This window comes from Nannospalax galili, unplaced genomic scaffold, assembly GCF_000622305.1.
Source record: "Nannospalax galili isolate Female #2095 unplaced genomic scaffold, S.galili_v1.0 scaffold471, whole genome shotgun sequence".
Taxonomy (NCBI): domain Eukaryota; kingdom Metazoa; phylum Chordata; class Mammalia; order Rodentia; family Spalacidae; genus Nannospalax; species Nannospalax galili.
The window spans coordinates 1,950,827-1,976,978 of NW_008330333.1; the positions used below are offsets into that span (position 1 = coordinate 1,950,827).

At 41.5% G+C, this 26,152-nt stretch overlaps 1 protein-coding gene across 2 annotated transcripts in view; it reads right to left on the reverse strand.

Moving 5' to 3' along the window:
• Positions 1–26,152, reverse strand: part of Crebbp (CREB binding protein) — a 155,059-nt gene that overhangs the window by 108,887 nt on the left and 20,020 nt on the right. For both annotated transcript variants that reach the window (XM_008846197.1, XM_017801517.2), the window contains exon 2: positions 13,683–14,392. In XM_008846197.1, the coding sequence (XP_008844419.1) occupies positions 13,683–14,392 (710 nt within the window). The remainder of the gene's footprint in view (positions 1–13,682; positions 14,393–26,152) is intronic.

Genomic DNA, 26,152 nt, shown 5'->3' on the forward strand with positions numbered 1-26,152 from the left:
GGCTGGGGAGGTCATGGGCCCTAGGGTAGAACCTGATATTGTTATTGTGCTAAATGGTCATGATGTCAAATTGTCTTCTAAACAAATATTAATGTTTATACCCATAGACCTGGGCTGTTCTCAACGATGCTCAGAGAAGCTTCTTTTTGCAATGAACAGTAGCTAATGCAGAGACTCATAACTAGAAAAATGCTGAGAATAAGTGACTGTTGAGTGCTTAGCCCTAAATGAAACATCCTTATCAACCCATCCAAAGCTCAGGGAACATTGTGGAAGAGGGATGGAAAAGAATTTAAGAGCTGGAGGATGGGAAGGAGTGCTGTAAAATGCTGTCTTATGGACGTGATATGGCCTTTACACTCATGAAATCAGAGCAGGTATGGTTACCTACCCAAGATCAAGTTAGTCAAAATTCCAGCATGGATGAGGAAGGAGTTCACAAGGCCCCACCCCTAGGTAGGAACTACTGAGTTGGCAAGGATGGAAAAAGTCATTTTTCTTTGAGGGTATGGACACTGGTAGGTTGGCTCTATGCACAAGAGCAGCACTAATTGAATTAGGTGCATTATTAAAAACAAAAACAAAAGAGGATATGAAATTTGGAAGGGGACATGTTGGATGAGGTCTGGAAGGAAGTAGGGCAGTGAGTGAGGGTGGATATGATCAAAACACCTTGCACACATTGCGTACGTACTCTCAAAAGAATAAAAACATTATACATAAAAATGCTAAATGAAAGCAGCCAGACACAAAAACCTATGAAGTGTCCACAGCAGGAAAATGTGCTCAGTCACATTAGTGTTTGCTTAGATTACTGCTTACTTAGATCCAAGGTGGTGGCAGACATGCTGGTTAAAAAGTACAGGATATAAAGGCAAGCAGATCTCTGCGAGTTAAGGGGCTAGCCTGGTCTACATAACATAGTAAGTTCCAGGCCAGCTGGGACTACAGGGAGACCCTGTCTCAAAAATACCAAAAAAGGGGAGGGGGGCTGGGCAAGGTGGCACATGCCTTTAATCCCAGCACTTGGAAGGCAGAAGCAGGCAGATCTCTGTGAGTTTGAGGCCAGGTTGGTCTACATATCTACATAGTGATGGGGATACAGGGAGACTGTCTCAAAAAGAACAAAAAAAAAAGTACAGGATACATGAACTGACAAGTGTTCCACAACTTACAATGATGGTTGCATGTATCTTTGAATGTACTAAAAACCATTAAATTATTAGACAAATAAACAAACTTAGTTCAGCACACTGTTATTTATGGATGGTCCAAAAATTTCTTCCAAGAAAAACTGGATCACTAAAATCAAATAAATACAATTAATTAATTCATACTGCATGGTTCCATTTATATTTAGTTTGAGTACAGGTAAAAGTAATCCAATGAAAGACATCAGCAGTAACTGTCAGTGAGAGTGTGTTGTGGATACTGTCAATTTAACAGGACCTAGAATCACCAAAAAAGTCAGGCCTCTCTGGGCATGTCTATGCTGGGTTTTCTATATTAGGTTCATTAAGGTGGGAAGATCCACCCTAGATGTGGACAGCATTATTCCATGGAATGGGATTTTAGATTGCTTAAGAAAGAGAAAGCCAACTGAGTAGCAGTATTCATCTCTTGTTGCTTCCTGACCACAGGTGCAATGTGACTGGCTGCCTCAAGTTCCTGCCACCTTGACTACTGTGAGCCAAAATACACCTTTAAACAGCTTGTCAGTTTTTTTGTTGCAGTAATGAGAAAAGTAACTAACACAGGGTGAGAGGACAGGAGAAAAAAAGGGGAGGATACAATTGAATTTTCTAGGTTACAAGAATCATCCTACATCTTGATGGGGGAAGCACAAGTAAATGAGTTTTGACAAATGCAAGATTTCTTCATTTTATTCTAGTACATTATACGTCCAAAAATATAACTGAAACATTACAGTCTATTAAAACTAATAATGTCTTAATTCCAGCTCATAAGTATAGACTGTTAGGTGATAAAATAACCAAGGTAACTGATTCCTTGACTACTCACTCATTTCTCTTACAAGTATCAGTTTTTCTCTTTTTCTTTTTTGTGGTCTTTTTGAGACACGGTCTCCCTGTAGCCCCAGCTGGCCTGGAACTCACTATGTAGACCAGGCTGGCCTCAAACTCAGAGATCTGCCTGAGTCTGACTCCTGGCACTAAAGGCCTTTGTGAAAGGCTTGCGCCACCACACCCAGCAAGTATCATGTCTTTTAAAGTGATCAAATAAGTCTTCATTGTTGCTATTATGCAAAACAGGTTGTGTTACAGAGTGTATCAGCTACAAAGTTAACTGGAAAAAAAAGCACTGACTTCAACTTTGACTTTTTAAAAAGATACATAATTATATAGACAAAAAGACTTGTCATTCCCCCTTGTAAAGATACTTGCTAGCTTGCCTATCAGATACCCTGAGTTCTACCCAGGAATCCACTGAACTCACAAGATTCTACCAAGCTGTTCTCTGACTTCCACACCCACACATGCGTGCAACGCACTATAAATACCGCACCCACACTATAAATACGTGAAAATATAATTTAAAAATCTGGAAAGGATGGGATTATGTTTTTTTTCCTCTAGCAAGTCCTATGCTTTCAAATGATTCTGTTTCAAATGTTTAATGATTAAAACAACATTCTCTGAAAACATTACAAAAAGAGTCACATCATTATTCCACATATTTTTGGCTATCATGTGTCCTTTATACAGCAAAGCAGCATTCCACAATTTCTCCAAAAGGTTCTCAGTAAACTTAGGCACTGGGCTAAGAGGTGCTTACATGCACCTCATTTAATTATCACAAAAATCCTTTAAGAGAGGTATTACTAGTTCCCCTCATAGAAAGTACAACATTTTCAAACACAGGTACTATTATTAACCTCATGTAAACAACACACACACACACACACACACACACACACACACACACACAGAGTCTGAAACAGGCAAAGTAATTTTCACATGGGTAATAATTAGAAGACTGCATATGAACCTGGGCAGCTCACTCCAGAGTCCAGGCTCTTAAGAATGCCTTCCTCTGTAGTTACAGTAGGATTCCTTAGACTGCTTAGCATTTCTACCCCAAAACTGCTCCTACAAGGGCTATAAACAGCCTGCATTACAATGTGCTTTGCAGTTTCAATTGGCAAACTACTTATCCTTGTTATGATTTTCCAAGAGGCCAAACTGAGATTTTTCTGAATAGAAAACTCCATTTTCTTTGTATTATTTTTCACTACACTCTCATTTATTTTGTGTGCATGTGCCATGCTGTGTGTGTGGAGGTCAGAGGACAACTTGTGGGAGTCAGTTCCTCTCCTTTACCCTGTAGTCCTAGGGAATGAACTCAGGTCATTAGGTCATTGCCTTTACCTACTGAGCCACCTCTCCCACCTTCTTTGCATTATTTTAAAAAATATTTTATTTATTATTTTATTTATGTGTATGAATGTATTGCTTCATGTATGTAAGTGCACTCATGCTGTGCACTGGCCACAGAGGTCAGAAGAGAGTGTTGGATCTCATGGAACTGGAGTTAAGGACAGCTGTTAGCTGTCGTCACATGGATGCTGAGAACTGAACCCAAGTCCTCTCTGCAAGAGTTGCTGGTGCTCTTAACCACTGAGCCATCTCTCCAGCCCCCTTTTAAATTACTTACTTACTTATTTTTATTTTTTTGAGACAGGGTCTCCCTGTAGCTCCAGCTGTCCTGGAACTCACTATGTAGACCAAGCTGGCCTTGAACTCACAGAGATCCGCCTGCCTCTGCCTCCCAAGTGCTGGGACTAAAGGCGTGTGCCATCATGCCCAGCTCTTAAATTATTTTAAAGAAATAGATGACATTGGTAGCACACACCTTTAATCCCAGCATTTAGGAGGCAGGGGCAGGTAAATCTGTGAGTGTGAGGCCAGCCTGGTCTACCCAGTGAGTTCTAGGCCAGCTGGAGCTACAGAGAGACCCTTTCCCCCAAAAAAGACCAAAAAAAAAAAAAATTATTTTTCTTGCTATTAAATATTACAAACTCCCAAATGTCTGTCTGTCCAAAATAAAGGTGGATTAATCATTCCTTTAACAGCAAACTTGACTCTACTAATTCTCTAATTACTATAATCTGTTAATCCACTCATTTAGCACACATATTGCCAGTGTGCAATCCAGGTGGCATTATCAGGATCACCCGGGAACTGCTTAGAGCTGCAAATGCTCAGGCTGTACCCCAAAACTGCTGAATCAAAACTCGGCCTGGTAGTTGGGCAGTTTGTGTGGGAAGCTCAGGTTTGAGCCTAAATTACTAATTGGTACAAAATATAGCTGTGGCTGGGCACCTAGATTCAAGTGAAAACTTACTCCAAGAAGAACTCCAGATAATATTAAGACTTTATATCTTCTATGTTCTTAAAAAGGTAATATCCCAACACACCAAAAAGAACCCTATAACCCTCTGTGAAAGAAAATGTATCACCTTTTTTCCTTTCCTTTCTTTTTTTTGGGGGGGGAAGGGGAGGATTTCACCACATAGCACTGGCTAGCCTAGAACTTCCTATGTAGACCAGGCTAACCTCAAACTCAGAGATTCACTTGCCTCTGCCTCCCAAGTGCTAGGATTAAAAGGCATACACTACCACGTCTGGCTTATGCCAGCTTATTTTGGTTCTTTTTCAGATTAAATGAGAAAGAACTAAAAAGACTTCTTAGGCCACATACAACACATTTTTCATAGCAACAGTAAGCAAACTAGAATAGAAATTGGTACCAACAGAAGGGTGCTGTTGTGATGAACTTGACCATGTGGTTTGTTATGCCTTAGGGCCATTTTGTTACAGAATTGTGGAGGATCTTGGAACTTCAAGCAGGGAAATATATGAAAGATCAAAGACTGAAGGGGTCATGGAGAGCAACTGAGGCCTGGCACAATGCAGCAAAGTCATAGTCCCTGAAGAGAGGCCAGGAGGCTTTCACCAGAGGCCACTGGTAAAGGTATAGCCTCAGTTGTAGTAGAGACCCCAAGGACACATGCAAAACTAGAGAAGTGGGGCTACCTAAGCCCTTTGGGGCCAAGAAGACAAGTCCCAGACGATAGACACTGAGCTACAGAAATCTGGATTTACACTGCTGGATTTTGGTTTAGATTAAGTGTGATTATTCCATGCTCTGGTTCTTTCCTTTTGTAGTAAGAAAGAATGTGACTTGTTTTTTCACTTTGCAGGAGCCCACAGTTGAAATACTTTGGATTTTTTTAAAAGAGAGACATTGAACTTTTAAAGTGTTGGTAATTTTAAAGACTGAGAGACTTTTAAAATTTGGACTGTATTCTAGATTGTAGTATTAACCTAAGATCTTGGGGATGAGAAAGGAATGGTTATGGTTTAACAGTGATATGAATGTCAAGTTTACAAGAGGTAGATTGTGCTGGTTCATTTTCAGTGTCAACTTGACATAACTTAACCTGCGAAAAGGGAACCTCAGTTGAGGAGTTTCCCATATCAGAATGGCCTGTGGCCATGTCCATGAGAAATTGCCTTGATTGATGATTATATTGGAAAGCTAGCCCACTGTGAGCAATACCACCTCTAGGAAAGAATGTCTGGGCTTTATAAGAAAGCCAGCTGAGGGCTGGAGAAATGGCTCAGTAGTTAAAGAGCACTGGCTGCTGTTGCAGAAGACCTGGGTTCAGTTCCCAGCATCCATGGCAGCTAATAACAGTCTGTAACTCCAGTTCCAGGGGAATCTGATGCCCTCTTCTGTCCTCCGAGGGCACTGCATGACATGGGTGCATTTACATACATGCAGGCAATACACACATACACATAAAATAAAAATTAAAAAAATAGCCAGGCATGTTGGTGCATGCCTTTACTCCCAGCACTTGGGAGGCAAAGGTAGGTGGATCTCTGTGTGAGTTCAAGGCCAGCCTGGTCTACATAGCAAGTCCCATGCCAGCAGGGGCTACAAGGAAACCCTGTCTCAAAAAGACCAAAAAAAAAAAAAAAAAAAAAAAAAAGGCGGGTGTGGTGGCGCATGCCTTTAATCCCTGCACTCGGGAGGCAGAGGCAGGCAGATCTCTGTGAGTTCAAGGCCAGCCTGGTCTACATAGTGAGTTCCAGGACAGCTGGGGCTACAGAGAGACCCTGTCTCAAAAAGACCAAAAAAAGAAAAGGAAAAAAAAGCAATAACATATCAGGTTTTGCTACAATTAAATGGAGAAATGATTTTTAATTAAATCATGCCTTGTGTGCTGGACAGCTTTAGTAGTCAGCTTGACACACCTGGTTAGAGGGAGAGGCATTTTCTCCAATGGACTGGCCTATGCCCAAGTTTGTGGGGCATTTTCTTGATGGTTGAGTGATATGGGTGGGCCCAGTCCACTGTGGGTGGTGGCACCCCTGGGCAGGTGGTCCTGTATTGTATAAGAAAGCAGGCTGAGCACAGGCCAGAGCAGCAAACCAGCAAGCAGCATTCCTCCATGGTCTGTGCTCCAGGTCCCTGCCCTAAGTTGTTCCTACCTTGACTTCCCCTGATGTTGAACTATGCTGTATGCCAAATAAACCCTTTCCTCTCCTAGTTGGTTTTGGTTAGTTTGTCTTTTTGAGACAGGGTCTCCCTGTAACCCCAGCTGGCCTGGAACTCATTATGCAGACCAGGCAGGCTGGCCTTGAATTCACAGAGATCCTCCAGCCTCTGCATCCTGAGTGCTGGGATTAAAGGTGTTTGCCACCACACCCGGCTTGGTCAGTGTTTTTGTTTTGTTTCCAGAGCTGAGGACCAAACCCAGGGCCTTGTGCTTGCTAGGCAAGTGCTCTATCACTGAGCTAAATCCCCAACCCCTTGGTCAGTGTTTTTATCACAGCGATTAAAAGCAAGCTAGGACACCTTGTTATTGCTATTTTGTTGAAAATGACTTACTACATATATTTTTTAAATTATTTTTTTATGTGTATGGGTGTTTTGCATGTACCACCTAGTGCACCTATACATGCAGTGCCAAGCCAGGAGGTGGTACTGGATCCTGTGGAAATGGAGTTATGGACAGTTGTTGGCTGCCATATGGGTGTTGGAAACTAAACCCAGGTCCTCTGAAAGAGCAGCCAGTGGTATAAACTGCTGAGCCCTTATTACATTAACTGCTAAGCCCTATTACATTATTTTTTAAATATTTTATTTATTATTTTTATTTTATATGTATGAGTGTTATGCCTGCATGTAGGTAAGTGCACCTGTGTCATGCAGTGCCCAAGGAGGACAGAAGAGGTTGTCAGATCCCCCGAACTGGAGTTATGGACAGCTGTTAGCTGTCATGTGCATGCTAGGATTCAAACCCAGGTCTTCTGCAAGAAGTCTTTTGCAAGGAGCAAAATAATTACTTAGTTTTTCTTAAAATCAAAGTAAATTTACGCTGAAAAACATAAGGATCTATCAACTCAAAAGACCAAAGTCCAAAAGGACCAATACATACAGAAAATAGCCAGAAAGTTGACAAAGATTAGTCAGTTCTTGAGGGGAAGAGTCCTAAGTTTCCACAGAAAGGAAGACAAAAAGAGAAGGCAGTTTTAGGATCCAAAATTGTACAGAAGAGACCCCCTTCAAGGAACTAAATCCTGTCAGCACCAAACTGTCCAGAGGAAGAGATATGAAAGATGTCCAAACTCTCTTTGATTAAGTTAACATAACACCAATGCATAAACTTGAGAAGTACAAAAACAGAATCAATCTTACTGATTAGTGAGAAACAAAAATCCTAAATGAAATAGAAAACGCATCAATGACATTAAATTTCAATTTTTACAATCACAGATGTGATTCAATTTAATATGAAGAATCTCCTAATAATAAAAGCAGGGGGAAAAAAAAACCTTATGGCAATAAAACCTAACATTTAACCAATGAGAAATAAGACTATGCCCTAATTTTAAAATACATGATTGCCAGGCTGGAGAGATGGCTCAGTGGTTAAGAATACTGGGTGTTCTTGCAGAAGACCCGGGTTCATATCCCAGCACCCACATGGCAGCTAACAACTGTTCATAACTCCAGTCTCAGAGGATCCGACAGCCTCTTCTGTCCTCCACAGGCATTGCACAACATGGGTGCACTTAACTATATGCAGGCAATACACACATACACATAAAAATAAAAAATAAATACATGATTGCCTTTGACTGCAAGCTGGAGTTTACATTATGCTTAATAAACACTAGATAAACATCCAAGTCAGAAACAAAAGAGATACCCAAGAGCATAAACATTTGTAGGAATATTGACAAGACGACAAAAATATCATTAATACAAAAGATGACTGTCTACTTGGAAAACCCAAGAGAATCACCTGGAAAAGTATTAGTGTGAAAAGGTCATAAAGTGACCAGACTCTAGTGACACACATCAATGCCTGCATTAAAACAACCAATTACATAATGAAATAGAAATTGCCCTCAATAGCAAAAAAACCTCTAATACATCCAGATATAACAGAACTGTATTAGACAAAGCAAATAGTCTATGCTTCTGAGCAATGTAAGACTCCATGAAAGGATATACCTTTTATATACTCTACTTTTTGAGACAGACTGTCTCACTGACCTAATGCTCACTGATTAGACTAGGCTGGCTAGCCAGCCAGCCCTAGAGATCTATTTACCTCTACCGCTCCAGAGCTAGAATTACAAGAACATGCCCCACACCCAGCTTTTTACACCTGGGTGCTGGGGATCAATCTCAGGTCCTCATGGTTATGCAGAAAGCAACTGAATAACTAAGCTATCTCCCCAGATGGAAAAAGTTCTAAAGTTTATCTAACACAGTGGTCCCCATCCCTGGCCCGGTGAAAATCACCTGAGGAACATAAATTATATTCATGCCCTTGCCATACCTCAGAGATTCTAACTTAACTGGCCAGCAATGGAATTCAGGCATTACACTTTTTTAAAGCTCCAAGAAAATTCTGATGTGCAGCCAGTACTGAAAAGCACATGTGGGAGAGTTAACCTTCACAATCATGAACAAAAGTTCAGTGCACAGCTAGGATAACTTTCCAACACAGGCACAAGCAAAGATTAGAACTACAGAATGTTCAACACATTATAACAGTAGAGGGGAGATGGATTACTAGTATCTAAATAAATTTACTGGGACCACTATAATTTGAAAAATGTAATACTGGATTGCTCTTTGGCCAAGATTAATTTAGTTCACTGATGAGTTTTTTTGTTTGTTGGACATGAGAGTGAGTCTTAGGGGATGGTGCTAGGGATGCAGTCCAGGGCCTCAGGCTTACTAGACAAGTGCTTTGGCACTAACCTGTGTCCTCAACCCTGAGCCAAAATTGAGGTAAAGATTCAAGAAATAAGAAGAAAAACATAAGATAATATTTGCTTTCTTTTCACAGTGAGGAGAGAGCAGCAACAGATCTTGCTTATATTGTCTACTCCCGGGCTCAAACCATTCTCTTTGTCTCTGCCTCCTGAGTTGCCAAAACTACAGGTTGAGTGCTACCACATGCAACACAAGAAAGTATCTATAGTTTGGAATAGGAAAAGTACTTCTGAACATGACATAAAATCTAAAAGCAATAATGGAAAAAGGGATGTTTCCATATAAACTGAAAAAAAATAAACTGGTACAACATGACAGTCATACTGTAAGCCTATGCTACCACATTTCTGGTAAAATTAATTTGACAAATAAAAAAGGGAAAAGTTGTTTACTGGAAGATTTAAAACTTTTTAATACATAATGAAAAATAAGAGGGTTGAGGCTGCAGTTCAGTGGTAGAGCATTTGCCTAGCTCATATGAATCCCTGGGTTGGATCTGTAGCACTGCAGACAGACAGGCCGACTCCCAACACACACACACACACACACAAACACACAACTCCCCCCCTCCATCGAAAAACAGATGGTATGAGCAATTAGGAAAATACAAGCATCTGTAACTTTCTGGGAAAACATTCTAATAAAAACAGCTTTGGAGGCTGGAGAGATGGCTCAGTGATTAAGAGCACTGGCTGTTCTTGCAGAAGACCAGGTTTGAATCCCAGCACCCACATGGAGCTAAGCATGCTGTAATATGTCTGTAGCTCCAGTTCCAGGGGATTGGACTCCCTTTTCTGACCCCTGCAGGCATTGCACAACACGGATGCACTTACATGCACGCAGGAATTCCATGCATACACATAAAATAAAAATAAAATTTAAAAAACAGCTTTGACTAGAAGAATGACAGGTATAAGAATAATTACTTTAGGCCAGCCATGGTAGCACACACCTTTAATCCCAGCACTCAGGAGGCAGAGGCAGGAGGATTTCTTTGTATTCAAGGCCAGCCTGGTCTACATGAGTTCCATGCCAGCTAGGGCTACAGGGAGACCCTGTCTCAAAAAGACACCCCCGCCCCCAAAAGAAATATTACTCTGACCACAGCCAGTATTGGTGAGGATTGAGACAGGGGCTCACATTCAAGGTGGCTAAGGATGAAATCTGCACAGTATTTTTGGAACTATTTAGTAATATCTATGTTCTTTTTAAGTTTGTTTTTTGGTTTTGAGAGAGGGTCTCACAGTGTCATCCTGGTTGGCCTGGAACTTGCTATATATCCCAAGCTGGCCTGAAGCTTGGCAGTAATCATCCTTGCCTCTAGCTCTCAAGTGCTAAGATTACAGGAGTGCAGCATAACCTCCAACTCTCATCTATTGCAAATGTCAATATTCTTTTGAAAATTCTTTAAAATTCCACTTCTGAAGCTAGAGAGATGGCTCAGCAGTATAAGACCACTTGCTGCTCTTCCAGAGGACCTGAGTTCAGTTCCCAGCACCCACATCGGGTAGCTCACAACCTCCTGTAACTCCAGCTCCAGAGGATTCAATGCTCTCTTCTGCCCTTTAAGAGTACCAGTACAGGGGCTGGAGAGATGGCTCAGCAGTTAAGAACACTGGTTGGTCTTGGTCTTGCAGAAGACCTGGGTTCGAATCCCAGCACCCACATGGCAGCTAACAACTGTCCATAACTCCACTCCCAAGGGATCCAACAGCCTCTTCTGACCTCCACAGGTACTGCACGACACGGGTGCACTTACCTACATTCAGGTAATACACGCATACACATAAAATAAAATTAAAAAATGAGTACCAGTACACAGATGGTATACACACAGAGACACATATATAAAAAAAATTTTTTGAAGAATCTTTTAAAAGAATTCCACTTCCAAAAATTTATCCAGCAGCCACTCAGTTGTACAAAAATATACATGTACATATATGGATGAAGCAATACTGTGGCAACAGTAAAACACTGAAAAAAATCTAAATGTCTAGCTCATAGAGCCTAAGTCCTACACCATAGATACTACTAAAGTTCCTAAGAACAATGTAAACAGCTATTTGGAACATGGAACCATTTACAACTTGAGTTGTTAAGTTGAAGAGTGTTATCCAGATCTTTTGTGATGTGTAATAGCACCGGAACCTTATGGCTAATGAAATGTGGGCTTGTTTCACAATTTTCTGTAAATATTAATTTAAAAGAAACCTTTTAACCCACCTGTACCCACCTGTAATCCCTGCACTTAGGAAGCAGAGGCAGGAGGATAATGGCAAGTTTGAGGCCAGCCTGGCTCAGCTCTAGACCAGCCAGGGCTACACAGTGAAATTCTTCCTCATTTAAACAAAACAAAACAAAACCCAAATGGGGTCTGGAGAGACGGCATGGCTCAGCAGTTAAGAGCACTGACCACTGACTGCTCTTGCAGAGGACCCAGGTTCAATTCCCAGAACCCACATGGCAGCTAACAACCATCTGTAACTCCAGGGGAATCTCTCGTCTTCTGACCTCCGCGGCACTGCACAACATGGGTGCACTTACATGCAGGCAACACACTCATACACATAAAACAAAAATAATAAAGAAAATATTTAAAAAACCCAAATGGGGTCCTTCATAATTTTTAAGATTATTCAATAATCCTGGGACCAAAACATCTGCAACCACTAGATTATGCTAGTATGTATATTTTAAGTAGAATTCCAATTCTCCAAAATAAAAAGCTTTTTAAATTAGGCAGTATGGAATATGAATTAGAAGGGTACAAAAAGTGATCTACTCAGAGGCAATAAACTCATTAGAAATCACTTTCAAATCAGACTGTAAAAGACATATACATGCACATACACACACTCTTCTTAAAATGCCAGGCACAACTAGTTTAAGTTTGCATTCCCTCCCCTAACATCTCAGAAGAGATAAATGCAATTTTAATGTTGGGAATTTCTTAATTTGAAAACAAAAACAAAACTCACCTCCTTACCTAAGATTGCTGCAAGGCACTATACCCATCATCCGTATTCTCAACCTTCTGGGAAAAATGTATTCTACTCATTTCTCTTTTTCCCCTTTTCAGGACTAATCAAATCCACAGCCTTAACTCTGAAATTTGTTGAACTACACTAAAACAGGTGCACCAATGGCTGCCATTCAGAAGCTGGGCATAGTGGCACCTTTAATCCTGGCAGAGGCAGAAGCAGGCAGATCTCTGTGAGGGCAAGTCCAGCCTGGTCTACATAGCAAACTCCAGGCCAGCTTGGGCTATAGGGAGACCCTGTCTCAAAAAAAACTTCTTTGGTTTCAGAGCCTCTGCAAGGTTTTTAAGTTCAATGACAATTCTGTGCACTTCCTTCTCTGTACTCTTCCCGTATCTGTCTCCATCCTTTTCAGTTGTTTCACATCTATCTTGATATTTGCTACATATGCCTTCCTTCTTCTCCAAGTTCAGATCCTGCTCCACACAGCAGTTGCAAGGCTGGTAGCTGCAAACTCTAGGCCAGCCCTTTTCCTAGAGTACAGCTCTAGGCCATGTAGGGGCCTCAGATCTACCTTAAGAGTTCCTAAAGCTAGAATGGTAGGTTGCACACCCCTAGCATGTCAGTCAGTGGGTCTTCCAACAACCTCCCAGGTGATACTGGCACTGCTGATCTCAGGACTCCACTCTGAGAACCACTGTTCTGTTTTCAGTGGGACCTAGGGGTCCACACATCCCCCGGCTCTGCCCAGACCCTTCTTCCCTATCAGCAGGGGCAGGGAGCTGACACTCTCAGAACATAGCTTCTTCTTGAGTAAAATGGAGACTGACAGCAAACATACCCCCAAGTGGTATAAAGGAAAAGGTAGAAGACAGGAAGATGTACTTCATCAGCTGAATAAAGAAGCATCCTCTACTAGACTCTCTAATGCAATTAAAAAGCTGATTTTCAGGAGATACTGCCTCTTTCGACCATATGGTCCCATTTCTTCAGAATTTCCTCAGAAGTTAAAAACTGATAATCCGTGGGACACACCTGTAATCCCAACATGCAGGAGGTAGCAGCAGGAGGATCATGAGTCAAAGGACAGCCTGGGCTGCAAGGGAGTTCAAGGCTAGCCTGGGGCTACACAGCATGCAGTAAAATACTACCTCGATTTTTTTTTGTCATGTTAAAGATAGGAGGTTGAGATCTTTATCCAAAAGGACTCAAAAAAAACAAAAACAAAACAAAAAAAAAAAACTCTCTTTTGGGTGACATGTACAAATCCCAACAGGAGGAATTAAAAGGAGCCACAATGTCCTGCCCCACACTGCCATACTACTTGAAAAAAGGTAAGAAGCAAGAAGTATTCGAGCACTTCAGCTCACTTACCTTGGTCATGCCTCCTGCCTGTGCTGTGCTCAGTCCAGCATGGCTAGCCATTTGTGGGGAAACCTGTGTCAAGGTCTCAGCCAGCACACTGCTTGTGGCCCCCTGCATGGCTGGAGCAGGGTATGGTATTCCAGCTCCTCTTCCTCTTCCGGCAGTCCCAAGAGATCCATTCATGACTTGAGCCTGCCCTTGCTGGGCCTGATTCATTAAGCTATGGCCAGAGTTACTATTGAGGAGGCCTGGGTGGGCCTGGTTGAAAGTAGCATTCATGCAGATCCCAGGTCCAGTCTGTGACGTGGCAGGGCTACTGGTCACAAGTCCCACTTGCTTTTGTGCTTGCGGATTCAGTGCTTGGGAAGCAGGAGGTGTGGGCCCAGAGGTGCTGGCTGCCTGTTTGGGTAGGCTAGGGGCTGATGAATCTCCCTGGTTCAGAGGACTCTTGCCCATGGCACCCAGGCTGGCCATGTTTGTACTGTTCGGCTGCCCCTGAGCCTGGCCACCAAGGCCCTGCTGCACAGGGCTACTGGCGCTCACATTTCCTATTCCTGGATTTATGGTAGAGCCGCTGCCTCCTCTAAGAAGCTCCGAAAGTTGTTTATGTTTGGAAGCAGCATCTGGAACAAGGTTCCCACTGTTTAAAAGGCTTAATTCTCCATTGGGGATCAGCTCATCAGGAAGATCATTTTCCAAGTCAAACAATGATCCAAAATCTAGAAATTAAGCAGAAATGGAAATGAGAATCTAAGGAAACATAATAGCTCTGCAACTGTCATGTTACTACAATCTTAATGGGGCATTTAACATAGAACACTAGCATGTCTTAAAAGTAGTATCAAAATGATGTGAAACATCATTTGGGGAAATAAAACAAGGAAAAACATTTTTCAAGTTCAGAAAAAGGAAACATTCAACAAAGATGAGAAAAGGGCCAGCCTACTAGATTTTATCATATCCTAAAAGAGTAATTAAATAGTATGGTGTGAGGGAAAACACAGATACACAAATTAAAGAATAACAATAGGAAGTCCAAAAAACCTCACTAAATTAAAATGTTAAAATGCTTACAAGAATATAGCCTAGCATTCGGAGGGAGAGGCAGGCAGATTTCTGTGAGTTCCAGGCCAGCCTGGTCTACATAGTGAATTCAGGTCAGCTAGGGCTACACGGAGACCCTGTCTCAAAAAGATCCCCCCCCAAAAAAGAGAGAGAGAGCAAATACAGATGTGACCTGAGTTTGATTTCCAGCACCCACAAGGTGATATAACTCAAGTTCCAGGGGAATCCAACACCCTCTTCTGAGCTCCAGAGGCATTGCATGACACAGGTGCACTGACATACATGCAGACAATGTCCTCATACACATAAATAAAATATAGGGGGTGCTGGAGAGATGGCTCAGTGGTTAAGAGCACTAACTGCTCTTGCGGAAGACCCAGGTTCGATTTCCAACACCCACATGGCGGCTACAAACTGTCTTTAACTCCAGTTCCAGGGGAATCCAAAGCCCTCTTCTGACCTCCGTGGCCTTGCACAACCCGGGTGCACTCACATACATGCAGGCAACACACTCATACACATAAAATAAAAATAATAAAATATTTAAAACAAGAGTCACCAGGCGTGGTGGCGCACGCCTTTAATCCCAGCACTCGGGAGGCAGAGGCAGGTGGATCTCTGTGAGTTCAAGGCCAGCCTGGTCTACACAGTGAGTTCCCGGACATCTGGGGCTACAGGGAAACCCTGTCTCAAAAACACCAAAAAAAAAAAAAAAAAAAAAAAAAAATGTCGGCATGAAGCTAGGTGTGGTGTGGTATACCCATATACTCCCAACACTTAAGAGGTGGAAGAATCAGAAGTTTAAAATCAATCTTGGTAATTATAAATGTAGTTCAAGGGGCTGGAGAGATGGCTCCAGCCATCTGAGATGGCTTAGATTCTCCAGAATCTCAGCACCCACATGGCAGCTAACAACTATTTTTAACTCCAGTCCCAGAGGATCCAACAGCCTCTTCTGACCTCTGAGGACAATTGCATGACATGGGTGCATTTACCTACATGCTGGCAATACATGCATACACATAAAATAAAAATAATAAATAAAAAAATTAAAAAAAATAAATGTAGTTCAAAACCAGCCTGGGCTGGTTGTTTTGAACAGAAGCTCAAGTCTCAGAGGAAGAGGAGGGTATGCAAAAGTAGACATGAGGTTAAATAAATAGTAAATTGGGGAAATTAAACTCAACCTTAAGTAACTGCATAATTTAAATTAATTTTTTTTTTAACTAGAAAATGAGCCACATGTGAGAATGCACACCTTTAATCCCAGCAGTCCAGAGGCAGAAGAGGATCTCTGTGTGAGTTCAAGGCCAGACTGGTCTACATAGCAAGTTCCAGCCAACTAGGACTACACAGTGAAACTCTGTGCAAAAAAAAAAAAAAACAACTAGAAAGTGAGATAAGTGATTTTTCAAAAGTTGTTGAAGATGTGAGTGTAAAGGTACAGAAACTGAAAAAATACCTAAAACATAGTAAGACCTTAAAGATACTTCTACTATGTAAGAGGAATGACCACACAGGAAGCATTGACTCCCAGTATAAATGGGCAAAGCATAGAAGCAGGCAAATATCCCAAAGGAAGATAAAACAGTAAACAAAACATAATCATAATCAGCAAACAAATGAAAATCAAAGCAACTCCCTTTTCTGGCTCCTTCCTGAGGAACCCTCCTCTGGAAGTGTAGTCTTACTGGCATCATCGTTATTCCTTTACTCCCTACCCCATCCCTGATGTGCTCCTTACCTAGCTCTCTGTGCATGCACGTACAGAGAATGGAGTGTGCAACTGTGTTCACCAGTATTATCTATAACAAGAAAAAAAAAAAAAGCCAATACCTAAAGGTAGTTTAGCCTGATGAATGTAGACTAGACTACCTACACCAGAACCCCAGTTGTGCCTCAGAAGTGCTATGGGTACTAAATGAATTAATGGATGGAAATCCCTGAGAACTCCCTATGGGTGACGTACACTCAATAAGAACTATTACTATTATTGTTGCCCAATTTAACAGAAAGCATCCAATAACAGAAATAGCCACACATCATAAAAAGTGTTTTTTAAGCAGCTGAGCATGATGGCACACACCTTTTAATCCCAGCACTCAGGAGGCAGAGACAGGCAGATCTCTGAGTTCAAAGCCATCCTGGTCAACACAGCAAGTTTCAGGTCAGGGGCTACAGGGAGACCTTGTCTCAAAAAGACCCAAAAGGGGGGGTGGCGGTTTATTAAGTAATTATGATAACTGTAGAAATGTAAGAAGATATGTAAACTATGGAAGAATATGCAAATAGAAAATGTATGAAAAATGTCACAGTGAGATTAGATGGCTAGAATGCAACATGTCAAAAATAAAATTAAGTCATATGGTGGAGTAGTGAGTGCAACGTGGGTTTTTGGGTTTGTTTAACATACCATCTGCCATTCCATGTCCCATCTATAAAAAATTAAGAAATTTCCTCCAGATCCTAAGTTCTAGCTGCCTAATGCCCAACTCCTTATCACCCTCCCCTGCTTACAAATCCATATAGTTCTGAGGTGGCTGCCTCGGGGTTTCCTTTGAGGAAAAGCACACCTTCATTGGCCATAAAAGACAAACCAGATAAGCCAAGCAGCAAGACTGCATTCTGGGGGCTGGAGACACCCAATCCCACCTGAGAGAAGCAGAATGTCTTTTGTCAGCCAAGATCATCCAGGTAAAGGTTTCCTTCCTAACAATAAGGGATGCTAAGAAAGAAGTCTCCCTTTTCATCACTAGACTTTATCATCTTGCAACCAGAAGAAAAGTCATCATCACCCTCCCACTGTGAATGGACACAGCAAAAAATACTAGCTTGAGTTGATAAAACTGAATTGGTAGAGTCTGGACTGCTAAATTATCCTACCCTGGAACCTGGTACTCCCTACAAAGTCCTGTTTTATGAGAAAATACACTTACTAGAAAAGCTATTTAGCTGGATTTCAATACAGTTGCAGCTGAAAGCATCCTGACTGGTCCCTCATGTTTGTAAATAAAGTTCAAACTTCAGAAGACAGTATACATGACCTCGAGAATGGAGTCCCTGCCCTATTTGTGCACTTCTTTCAGACAGCACCTCTGGGTAGAAACTGTTTTCTAGCCATTAACACAAGTTAGAACAGCCATGCATATCAGTAATCCTGTGCGCTCCCTTGGTTTGAAAACCCTACTCCAACCTACTTAGATACTAAACAGCAACTATAGACTTTGTTTAGGCTATCCCTGAACTTCCCAGTTCCTTTTTGACTCCTAAAGTTCTCTGGACTTACTTGCCTAGCAAACCAGTTCTAGCACATTGCTATTCATATCTTCCCATATGACTTTACTGAATGAGGTACTCCATGCCAAATGTGCATACATAGGCACATAGTTTTTGCAGAACCACTGAAATTAAGTTGTAAACAGTAGGATTCCTTTCTCCTAAGGACTTCAGTATGTTTCTCCTAAAAACATTTATTTCAGGGGTTGGAGAGATGGTTCAGCAGTTAAGAGCACTGGCTGCTCTTACAGAGGATCCAGGTTCGGTTTCTAGCATCCACATGGTGGTTAGCATCTACCTATAACTTCAGTTCCAGGAGATCTGACACCCTCTTCTGGCCTCCATGGACTTGCAGGCTAAACACTAATATGCATAAAAAAATAAATTTTAAAAATGTTTAATAAAATAAAAAGAACATCCTTTTACATAACCACAGTACACTTGTCAAATTCAGAAAGTATAACATTGACTTACACTAATATAGTGCCCCTATTCAAATGTCTTTTCGCCAGGATTTGCCCATATACAGGCATGCTTTACTCAGCATTTTTACCGCCCCCCCGCCGCCACACTCAGCATTTCTTAAAAACTCCTTTTTAAAAAAAAAAAAAAAATAGCAACTGGGCATAGTAGTACATGCCTTTAATCCCAGCACTTGGGAGGCAGAGGCAGGCGGATCTCGGAGTTCAAGGCCAGCCTGGTCTACATAGTGAGTTCCAGGCTAGCTGGGACTAGAGGGAGACCCTGTCTTAAAAAGACCACCCCCCCCCCAAACAAAATTGCAGTTATCCTCAATTCTTAAGTAAGAAATTGTAACTTCATCCAAAAGAAAGTGCAGGGTTATAACAGAATCCGGTTTTCTTCCTATTTTCCTAGGACGAGGACAAGGAGAAAATATGAAGCACTATTAAGCAGAAGCAGCAAGCACAATCCAAATATGCTAAAGTTTGTGACATCCTGCAGCATTTCCCTATGGACTCTTTCAAACATCCCAGCACTCTTCCCAGGAGAGTGAGGCCAGGCCAAAGAACAGGAGATAAACTCAGAAGAATGTGAGGGAAACTCATAGGGCCACATCAAGGCCCCTGCTTGATAGAGGACAATGGAAAAGGTGAATCCAGTTCAGATCCTGACGTAACACCTGTCCACGTCTTTGAGCAAACTCCTTCATTTCTTCATTCTAAGACCATTATCTGCAAAGGAAGGATAATACATCCCAGAGCTATACAACAAAAATTGGACTAAGACATCCTGTGCCATAGACAAAGGTTAAGTTTATAATATTCTGAAGAACAGCTAAGCAAGGTGAAGCACACCTTAAATCCCAACAATGGGAAACAGAAGCAGGCAGATCTCTATGAGGCCAGCCTGGTCTATATAGCAAGTTCCAGGACAGGCAAGCTACACAGCAAAACAATATCTTCAAAAAAGAATGGACAGAGGAAGGGAGGGAGGAACAGACGGAGGGAAGGAAGAAAGGAAGAAAAGCTAAAGGAGCAATTTTACTCTAACAATTTCTTATCTTTAAAATCCATCTAGTATCCTACCACTCAATGCAGTGAGACCAGTTTTCATTTACAATATATTCTACTTCTTTATCAAATACATAGGCATCTTTTATAATTGTGAGCAGGGTGTTTTGACAGAAAATTGTTTTGGTTTCAGTTTTAACTATCCTGTCACATTTTGTCTACCATGATCACTTTTCTCATGCATTTTCAATCCAAACACATGTGGCAACTGTTTGGGTACAGCAAGAGTTGACTTCATCTACCAGTCCAAACACACATGAACTTGCAAACAACCAAACATCCCAGATGTAGCTTTTTTGAAAGACAAGATGGGATGTATTCAAACCCATACCATCATCCTTCTTTTGTCCACTTTAACCTATGCTCTAGTTCAAAAAACAAAGGCAAATCAAGAAGGCAGGCCAGGATATTGTGACATAGCAGATAGGCTTTCTACAAACCATAGTGTCCCAACAGAGAGTTGAGCAACAGTAATCTGAACTATCGCAAGTTCCAAAGAATCAAGATTGAGAACTACCATTTCCAATCCCAAGTACATTCTCTTCTCTCTGCCAATCACCAGAACCAGGGAGAATGCAAAGCTGAAGCCACACAGATAAGAGCACCCTCCTTCCAGGGTCTTAAGCAGTAGACTTCTAAGACACACATCAAATACTAAACACCTCCTGTCTCATTTCATGACTAGGGACAAGAATGTTCACTCTTCGGCTTTCCAGGCTGCCAACCTGTAGCCCATCACTTTCAATAGGAGATATGCCAGAAAACAAGCTCTAGCTTCCATTGCTACTGCACCCCTATGAGGCCAAGGATGTACAACAAGGAAAATGTAAGGGATTAAGAGGGAAAAGTTACAACCAAATAAAATAATGAAGGACATTTCATGGCTAGTTGGGAAACCCAAACCAGCAATTTGCATACAGAGGTCCTGCTTAGGACCACTTCTACCAACCACTTCTGAACACTGAAAGACAAATGGGATACTAAATGAGCTGTGAGATTCATTTTTATTTATCATGATCTGAAATAAGTCCTTTAAGCCAGGTGATGTGGGTACACATTTGTAAGTACAGCACTCAGAAGGATCAGACAGGATTGCAAGTTCCAGACTAGTTTGGACTGCAGACCAAGATTCTACACAGAGCTAGAGCTAGAACTAGACCCAAACCCAGAGCTGCTGGAGAAGAGGAGGAGGAGGAGTAGAATAGAGGTAGCGGGGAGGAAGAGAAGAAGACGGGGGAGAAATCAGTATTTCAACTTTAACAATGAAAAAACTATGAGATAGATACTAAGGGAAACAAGTTTCTCACTCACAGAATTGAGTACCAGGAGTAGTAGCCAGGTACAACAGTCTGTGACTGTAGTCTTACCTATTTGGAAGGCTTAGTCCAGAAGATCACCTAAGCTCAGGAGTAAGACACCTGACTGGGAAACACAGTGAGAATGTTTTTTTAAAAGACCCAAGCATAGGGATGTACAACTGTAATCCAAGTTATTCAGGAGGCTGAGGCAGGATCGCAAGCTCAATGCCAGCCTGGGCAACTTAGCAAGACCTTGCATAAAAATTTAAAATAAAGGCAGACACCTTTAATCCCAGCACTTGGGAGGCAGAGGCAGGCGGGTTTCTGTGAGTTCAAGGCCAACCTGGTATACACAGTGAGTTCCAGGACAGCTGGGGCTATAGGGAGACCCTGTCTCAAAAAGACCCCCCCCAAAAAAGGTGTTTTTTGTTTTTTTTTCAATAATAAAATAAAGTGGGACAAGGATATGGTTCAGTGATAAAACACTTGCCTAGCATATTTGAGGCTCTGGGTTCAATCCTCAGAACCCCAAACAAACAACAAAAAATAGGTAAGTGGCTTAATCAATGTGTTCAGGTAATAATATTTGACAACAGTCTCAAATTTGCATCAGCCAACAAATCATACACAAAACACACCTTTCTTCAGATTTATTAAATTGCCTTCTCTCTTTCTGCCAGGTACAGTTTATATTTGTGATTCCAGCACTTGGGTGGTGGAGAAAGGACAATGAGGAGTTCAAGGTCAGCCAAAGTTACATGAGACCCTATCATAAATAAATAAATAAATAAATAAATAAATAAATAAATATAAATAAAAATAGGGGCCAGGGAGATAGCTCAGTCAGTAAAACACTTGTCATCCAAGTATGAGTATCTGCATTCAATTCCTAGCACCCAAACAAAATAGGCAGGTGTAAGGGCTGGAGAGATGGCACAGTAGTTAAGAGCACTTGCTGCTCTTGCAGAGGGCCACAGTTTAGTGCCAAGCAGCTGGCAACCATCTGTAACTCCAGTTCTGATCTCAGACACTGCATTCATGTGGTACATATGCAAATATGCAAGCAAAACACTCATATACATCAATCTTTTGGGGGGGGGCAAGTCAGGTGTAGTGGCGTACGCTTGTAATCCCAGTGCTGGAGAGATGGAGACAGGATGATCTCTGGGGCTCCCTGGCCAACCAGCCTAGCCTAATCATTGAGCCCCAGGTCCCAGTGAAGGACTCAAAAAACATGGTAAACAGTTCTTGAGGAACAACATCTAAGGTTAACCTCTGGCCTTATAGCATGGACACACACATAGGTAAATGTGCACACCTGCATTCACATACATGAACATGCACACGATTTAAAATTTTAAAAATTTAAAAGTACTCTGTCTTAAAACCTTACTTTTTTATTTGTATTACATTTGGAGGCCCAAATTCTCTGCATTGATAGAAATGGTTTTAGCAAAACATGGGCAAACCATCTTACCATACCTTCTACTGGCCAGAAGAATGAACTCTTGTATTCTACAGTCATATCAAATGAACTGTTAAAAGTTATACTACCAACTTTGTAACTTGATGGGGGTAAAAGCTCCATGAAAGCACAGAGAAGCTAGCTATCTGACTCACACTATCCATTCAATGCCTTGGCACGAAATGCTTAGTATGTATTAGGCACTCAATAAACGTCTGTGCCTCAATGAATACATTAATTACACAAGGCCAGTTGTAGCAAGTTCTTATCCAGGCAAAGATATAAAAGTAGTACTATCTTAACATTTATTACTACATTTTAAAAAGAGAAACAAAGAGAACAAAAAGTAATGAATTCTCTTGGAATGTTACATTGTCTGATTCATCTTTCTCTTTCCACCTCTTATGTTCCAGAGGGGCCATTCTGGTGTCCCAGAACCCTTTACTCTATGGCTCTACCTCAGCATCAATGAACTTGGATCCTAAGGCTGAAACAAACACTATACATGAAGGAAGAAATGGTAGTGGGAGAAACAAGCTACAGAAGAGTTGGAAGCTGGGTTTTCTTTCTTTCTTTTTCTTTTTTTTTAGATTTATTTTTAACGACATGTATATGTGTTTGTGGAGGGAGGGGAAATATGTGCACATGAGTGCAAGTGTCTTTGGAGGCCAGAAAAGGGTGTTAGACCTCCTGGAATTGGAGTTATAGGCAGTTGTGAGCCACCCAACATGGATACTGGGACCAAAATACAGTCCTCTGAAAGAGCAACAAAGGCTCTTTACTGGCTAAGCCATCTTTTCAGCCTCCAGCTGCTGTTTTGTTTTGTTGTGTTCAAACTTCTCTACTTTGAAGAGTGAAATTCCCTTGCCACAAAAACTCCCTTTCTCTCCCCACCCACTCCTTATTTCTCTCTAGCATTCCTTTTTCCTGTGAAAAATATCTGCTTTCTTTCATTTTTCAGAGTCCTCTAGGTTTTCTTTGGGCATCGGTTGTAGTAACGCTGACTAAATACTTCTCTCAAGTATTTTAAAATCTGAACACTTTTAAATTCAGTCACCCTGGAAATAACTTCCAAAAAGAAATTTTGAATTCCTAAGTCACTCCTGGATACAAATATAAGTTAATGCACCTGTCTGTTAGCTCAGTTTAGCCAATCCACAATATGTGTGTGTATTTCATATGATAAAGTATGATTTTTGTCAATTCAAAAAAAATTTGAGACAGTGCCTCATTATATAGCCCTGGCTGGCCTGTAACATGCTGTACATCAGGTTGGCCTTGAACTCACAGAGATTCATCTGCCTCTGCTTCCTGAGTGCTGGGATTAAAGGCGTTCACTGCCTCACTCAGCTCAATCAAAATAATTGGGGGGGGGCAATTGGAGAGATGGCTCAGCACTTAAAAGCACTGACCACTCTTGCAGAAGACCTGGGTTTGAATCCCAGCACCCACATGGTGGCTAAAAACCATCCTTAACTACAGTTCTAAGGGATCTGCCTTCTTCTGGCCTCCACAGGCATTGTGCAACACAGGCAGACTTACACCCATGCAGGTGTAACAGTCCATACACATAAAATAAAAATAAAGCACTCAAAAATTTTTAAATTTTTGTAGCCCCCCCCCCGCAAAAAAACAAACCCCAAGGCAAGACATGCTATAAAGCACACATGTAAACACAGATGGGTAGATTATAAAAAACACAGGAAGGATTATGTGGCAGTGAGTCTAGGTTCAGATCACAACTGTCACTACCACTGTTGCTTCCCTGCCCTGAGACTGCTTCCCTCAGCAAAAGAGTATATGGGCAGATTGTCCATAAAATAATAGATGAGGGAACTCAATCATGAAATGTGTGTATTTGGAGCCTGGCATGCAGTAAGAGATCAATAAACATTAGTCATTACTGTTACAATCACAAAGCTACTGAGAGCTGAACTCAAGACAAAGTCTACCAAGATCCTGGCACTCACACCTGGTCCACAGCAGGGCCTACCCACTGCCATGTCTCTGTGCTTCAGCCCTGCTAATATCCTCAACCTTAATGACTTATAGCAATTCTGGTAGAACTGAAGCTTACTTGCCCTTGAATATTCTTAAAAATTATACAAGTATATAATGGAATAACTTTCAATGATAGAGAGTAGAGGGAAAGGGGGAAAAAAGGAGAAAGAATGGTTTTTATTAGCATCTACGCCATTATAAGATTATACAAGTTTCCAAAAGACATCAAACTTTTCTTTTTATAATGACTGTTAGGAAACAACTGAAGCAAATTCTAAAACATTCTGTAATTCAAACTTTTTTTCTTTTTCTTTTGGTCTTTTTGAGACAGGGTCTCCCTGTAGCCCCAGCTGTCCTGGAACTCACTATGCAGACCAGGCTGGCCTTGAACTCACAGAGATCTGCCTACCTCTGCCTCCCAGTGCTGGGATTAAAGGCGAGTGCCACCACGCCCAGCTCAAGCTTCTTTTATACAGACACACCAACCCCTAATTAGTACAGAATAATGAGGTTTTACTTCATTCTGAACAGTGATCTGAGTAAAAACTCTCATCAATACTCAGAATAACTAATATGTTGGAGAGTGGTACACTGAGGTGGACAGTGGCCTCCTTTCCTGCCCCTCCTTACCGTCACTGCCCTAGACAAGTCTGTAGAACTGAATGGCTGGGTTTACTTGAGACTTGAATTAAAGGTAGCCTCCCCAGGCCAGCATGAAAGCTCAGGGGGTAAGGCCTAATGATTTCAGTCCCAACTCCCTCAAGTTTCTGACCTCTACACACACACCCCAGATAAATAAAATTTTTACATTGTTTTAAAGTCAGCCTCTCCCAGAAAGGTATAACCTAAACCCAGGTCACAAACCTGAATTGATAACAAACATTGTACTTTACAGTCAAAGTGGAGTAAGTACGTAAATAGAATTTAGAAAGACTTCAGAGAAACTCTAAGAATTTTAAGATTAAAAAAACACTAAGAGGGGAGAAGGTTCTAAATGGGCAGGAATGAAAGGTAACAAGCTAAGCAGCCACATGCTGCTTGTATGCTGTAAGCTGCAAGGAAAAACCCTCCAAACTGTCAATATTCCCTCACTTAGGTATGTGAATTTAATACCACTGAAAGGACTTCACCTACTGGTCCATATGTGGATTAGAAAAAGCAGTAAGAATCCTGCTGGGATGCTCTAAATATGGACAATCATCTTGGGGAAGATTAATGTCCATTCAAATATCATTCATCAAGGACTGAGTATGGTGTCACACATGTAGTCCCAGCTACTCAGGAAGCTGAGGCAGGAAAATCAGGAGTTGAGGCTAATCTGGGCTATATAGGTAACACAGTTAAGACTATCTCAAAAGAGGAGGGGAGGGGGCTGGAGAGATGGCTCAGAGGTTAAGAACACTGGTTGTTCTTGCAGAAGACCCAGGCTGGAATCCCAACACCCACATGGCAGCCAAAAACTGTCTGTAACTCCAGTCCCAGGGGATCTGACAGCCTCTTCTGTCCTCCATGGGCATTGTATGGCACGGGTGCACTTACCTACATGCAGGTAATACACGCATACACATAAAAATAATAAAAAATTTTTTTAAAAAAGAGGGGAAGGGAGGGGAGGGGAGGAGAGGGGGAAGGAACAGGGAAGGGGGAAGAGGGGGGAAGGGGGAAGGCGGAGGGGGAAGAAGAGGAGGGGAAAGGGAAAAGGAAAAAAGGCAACAAAACAAAAACCCTACAAAATATCATTCATCAAAGTACTCTATCACACCATGAGAGAATACTAAAACCAAAATTCTATTTATTAAACCAAAAATTTACAGCTAAATTACAAGACAAATATTCATGTTA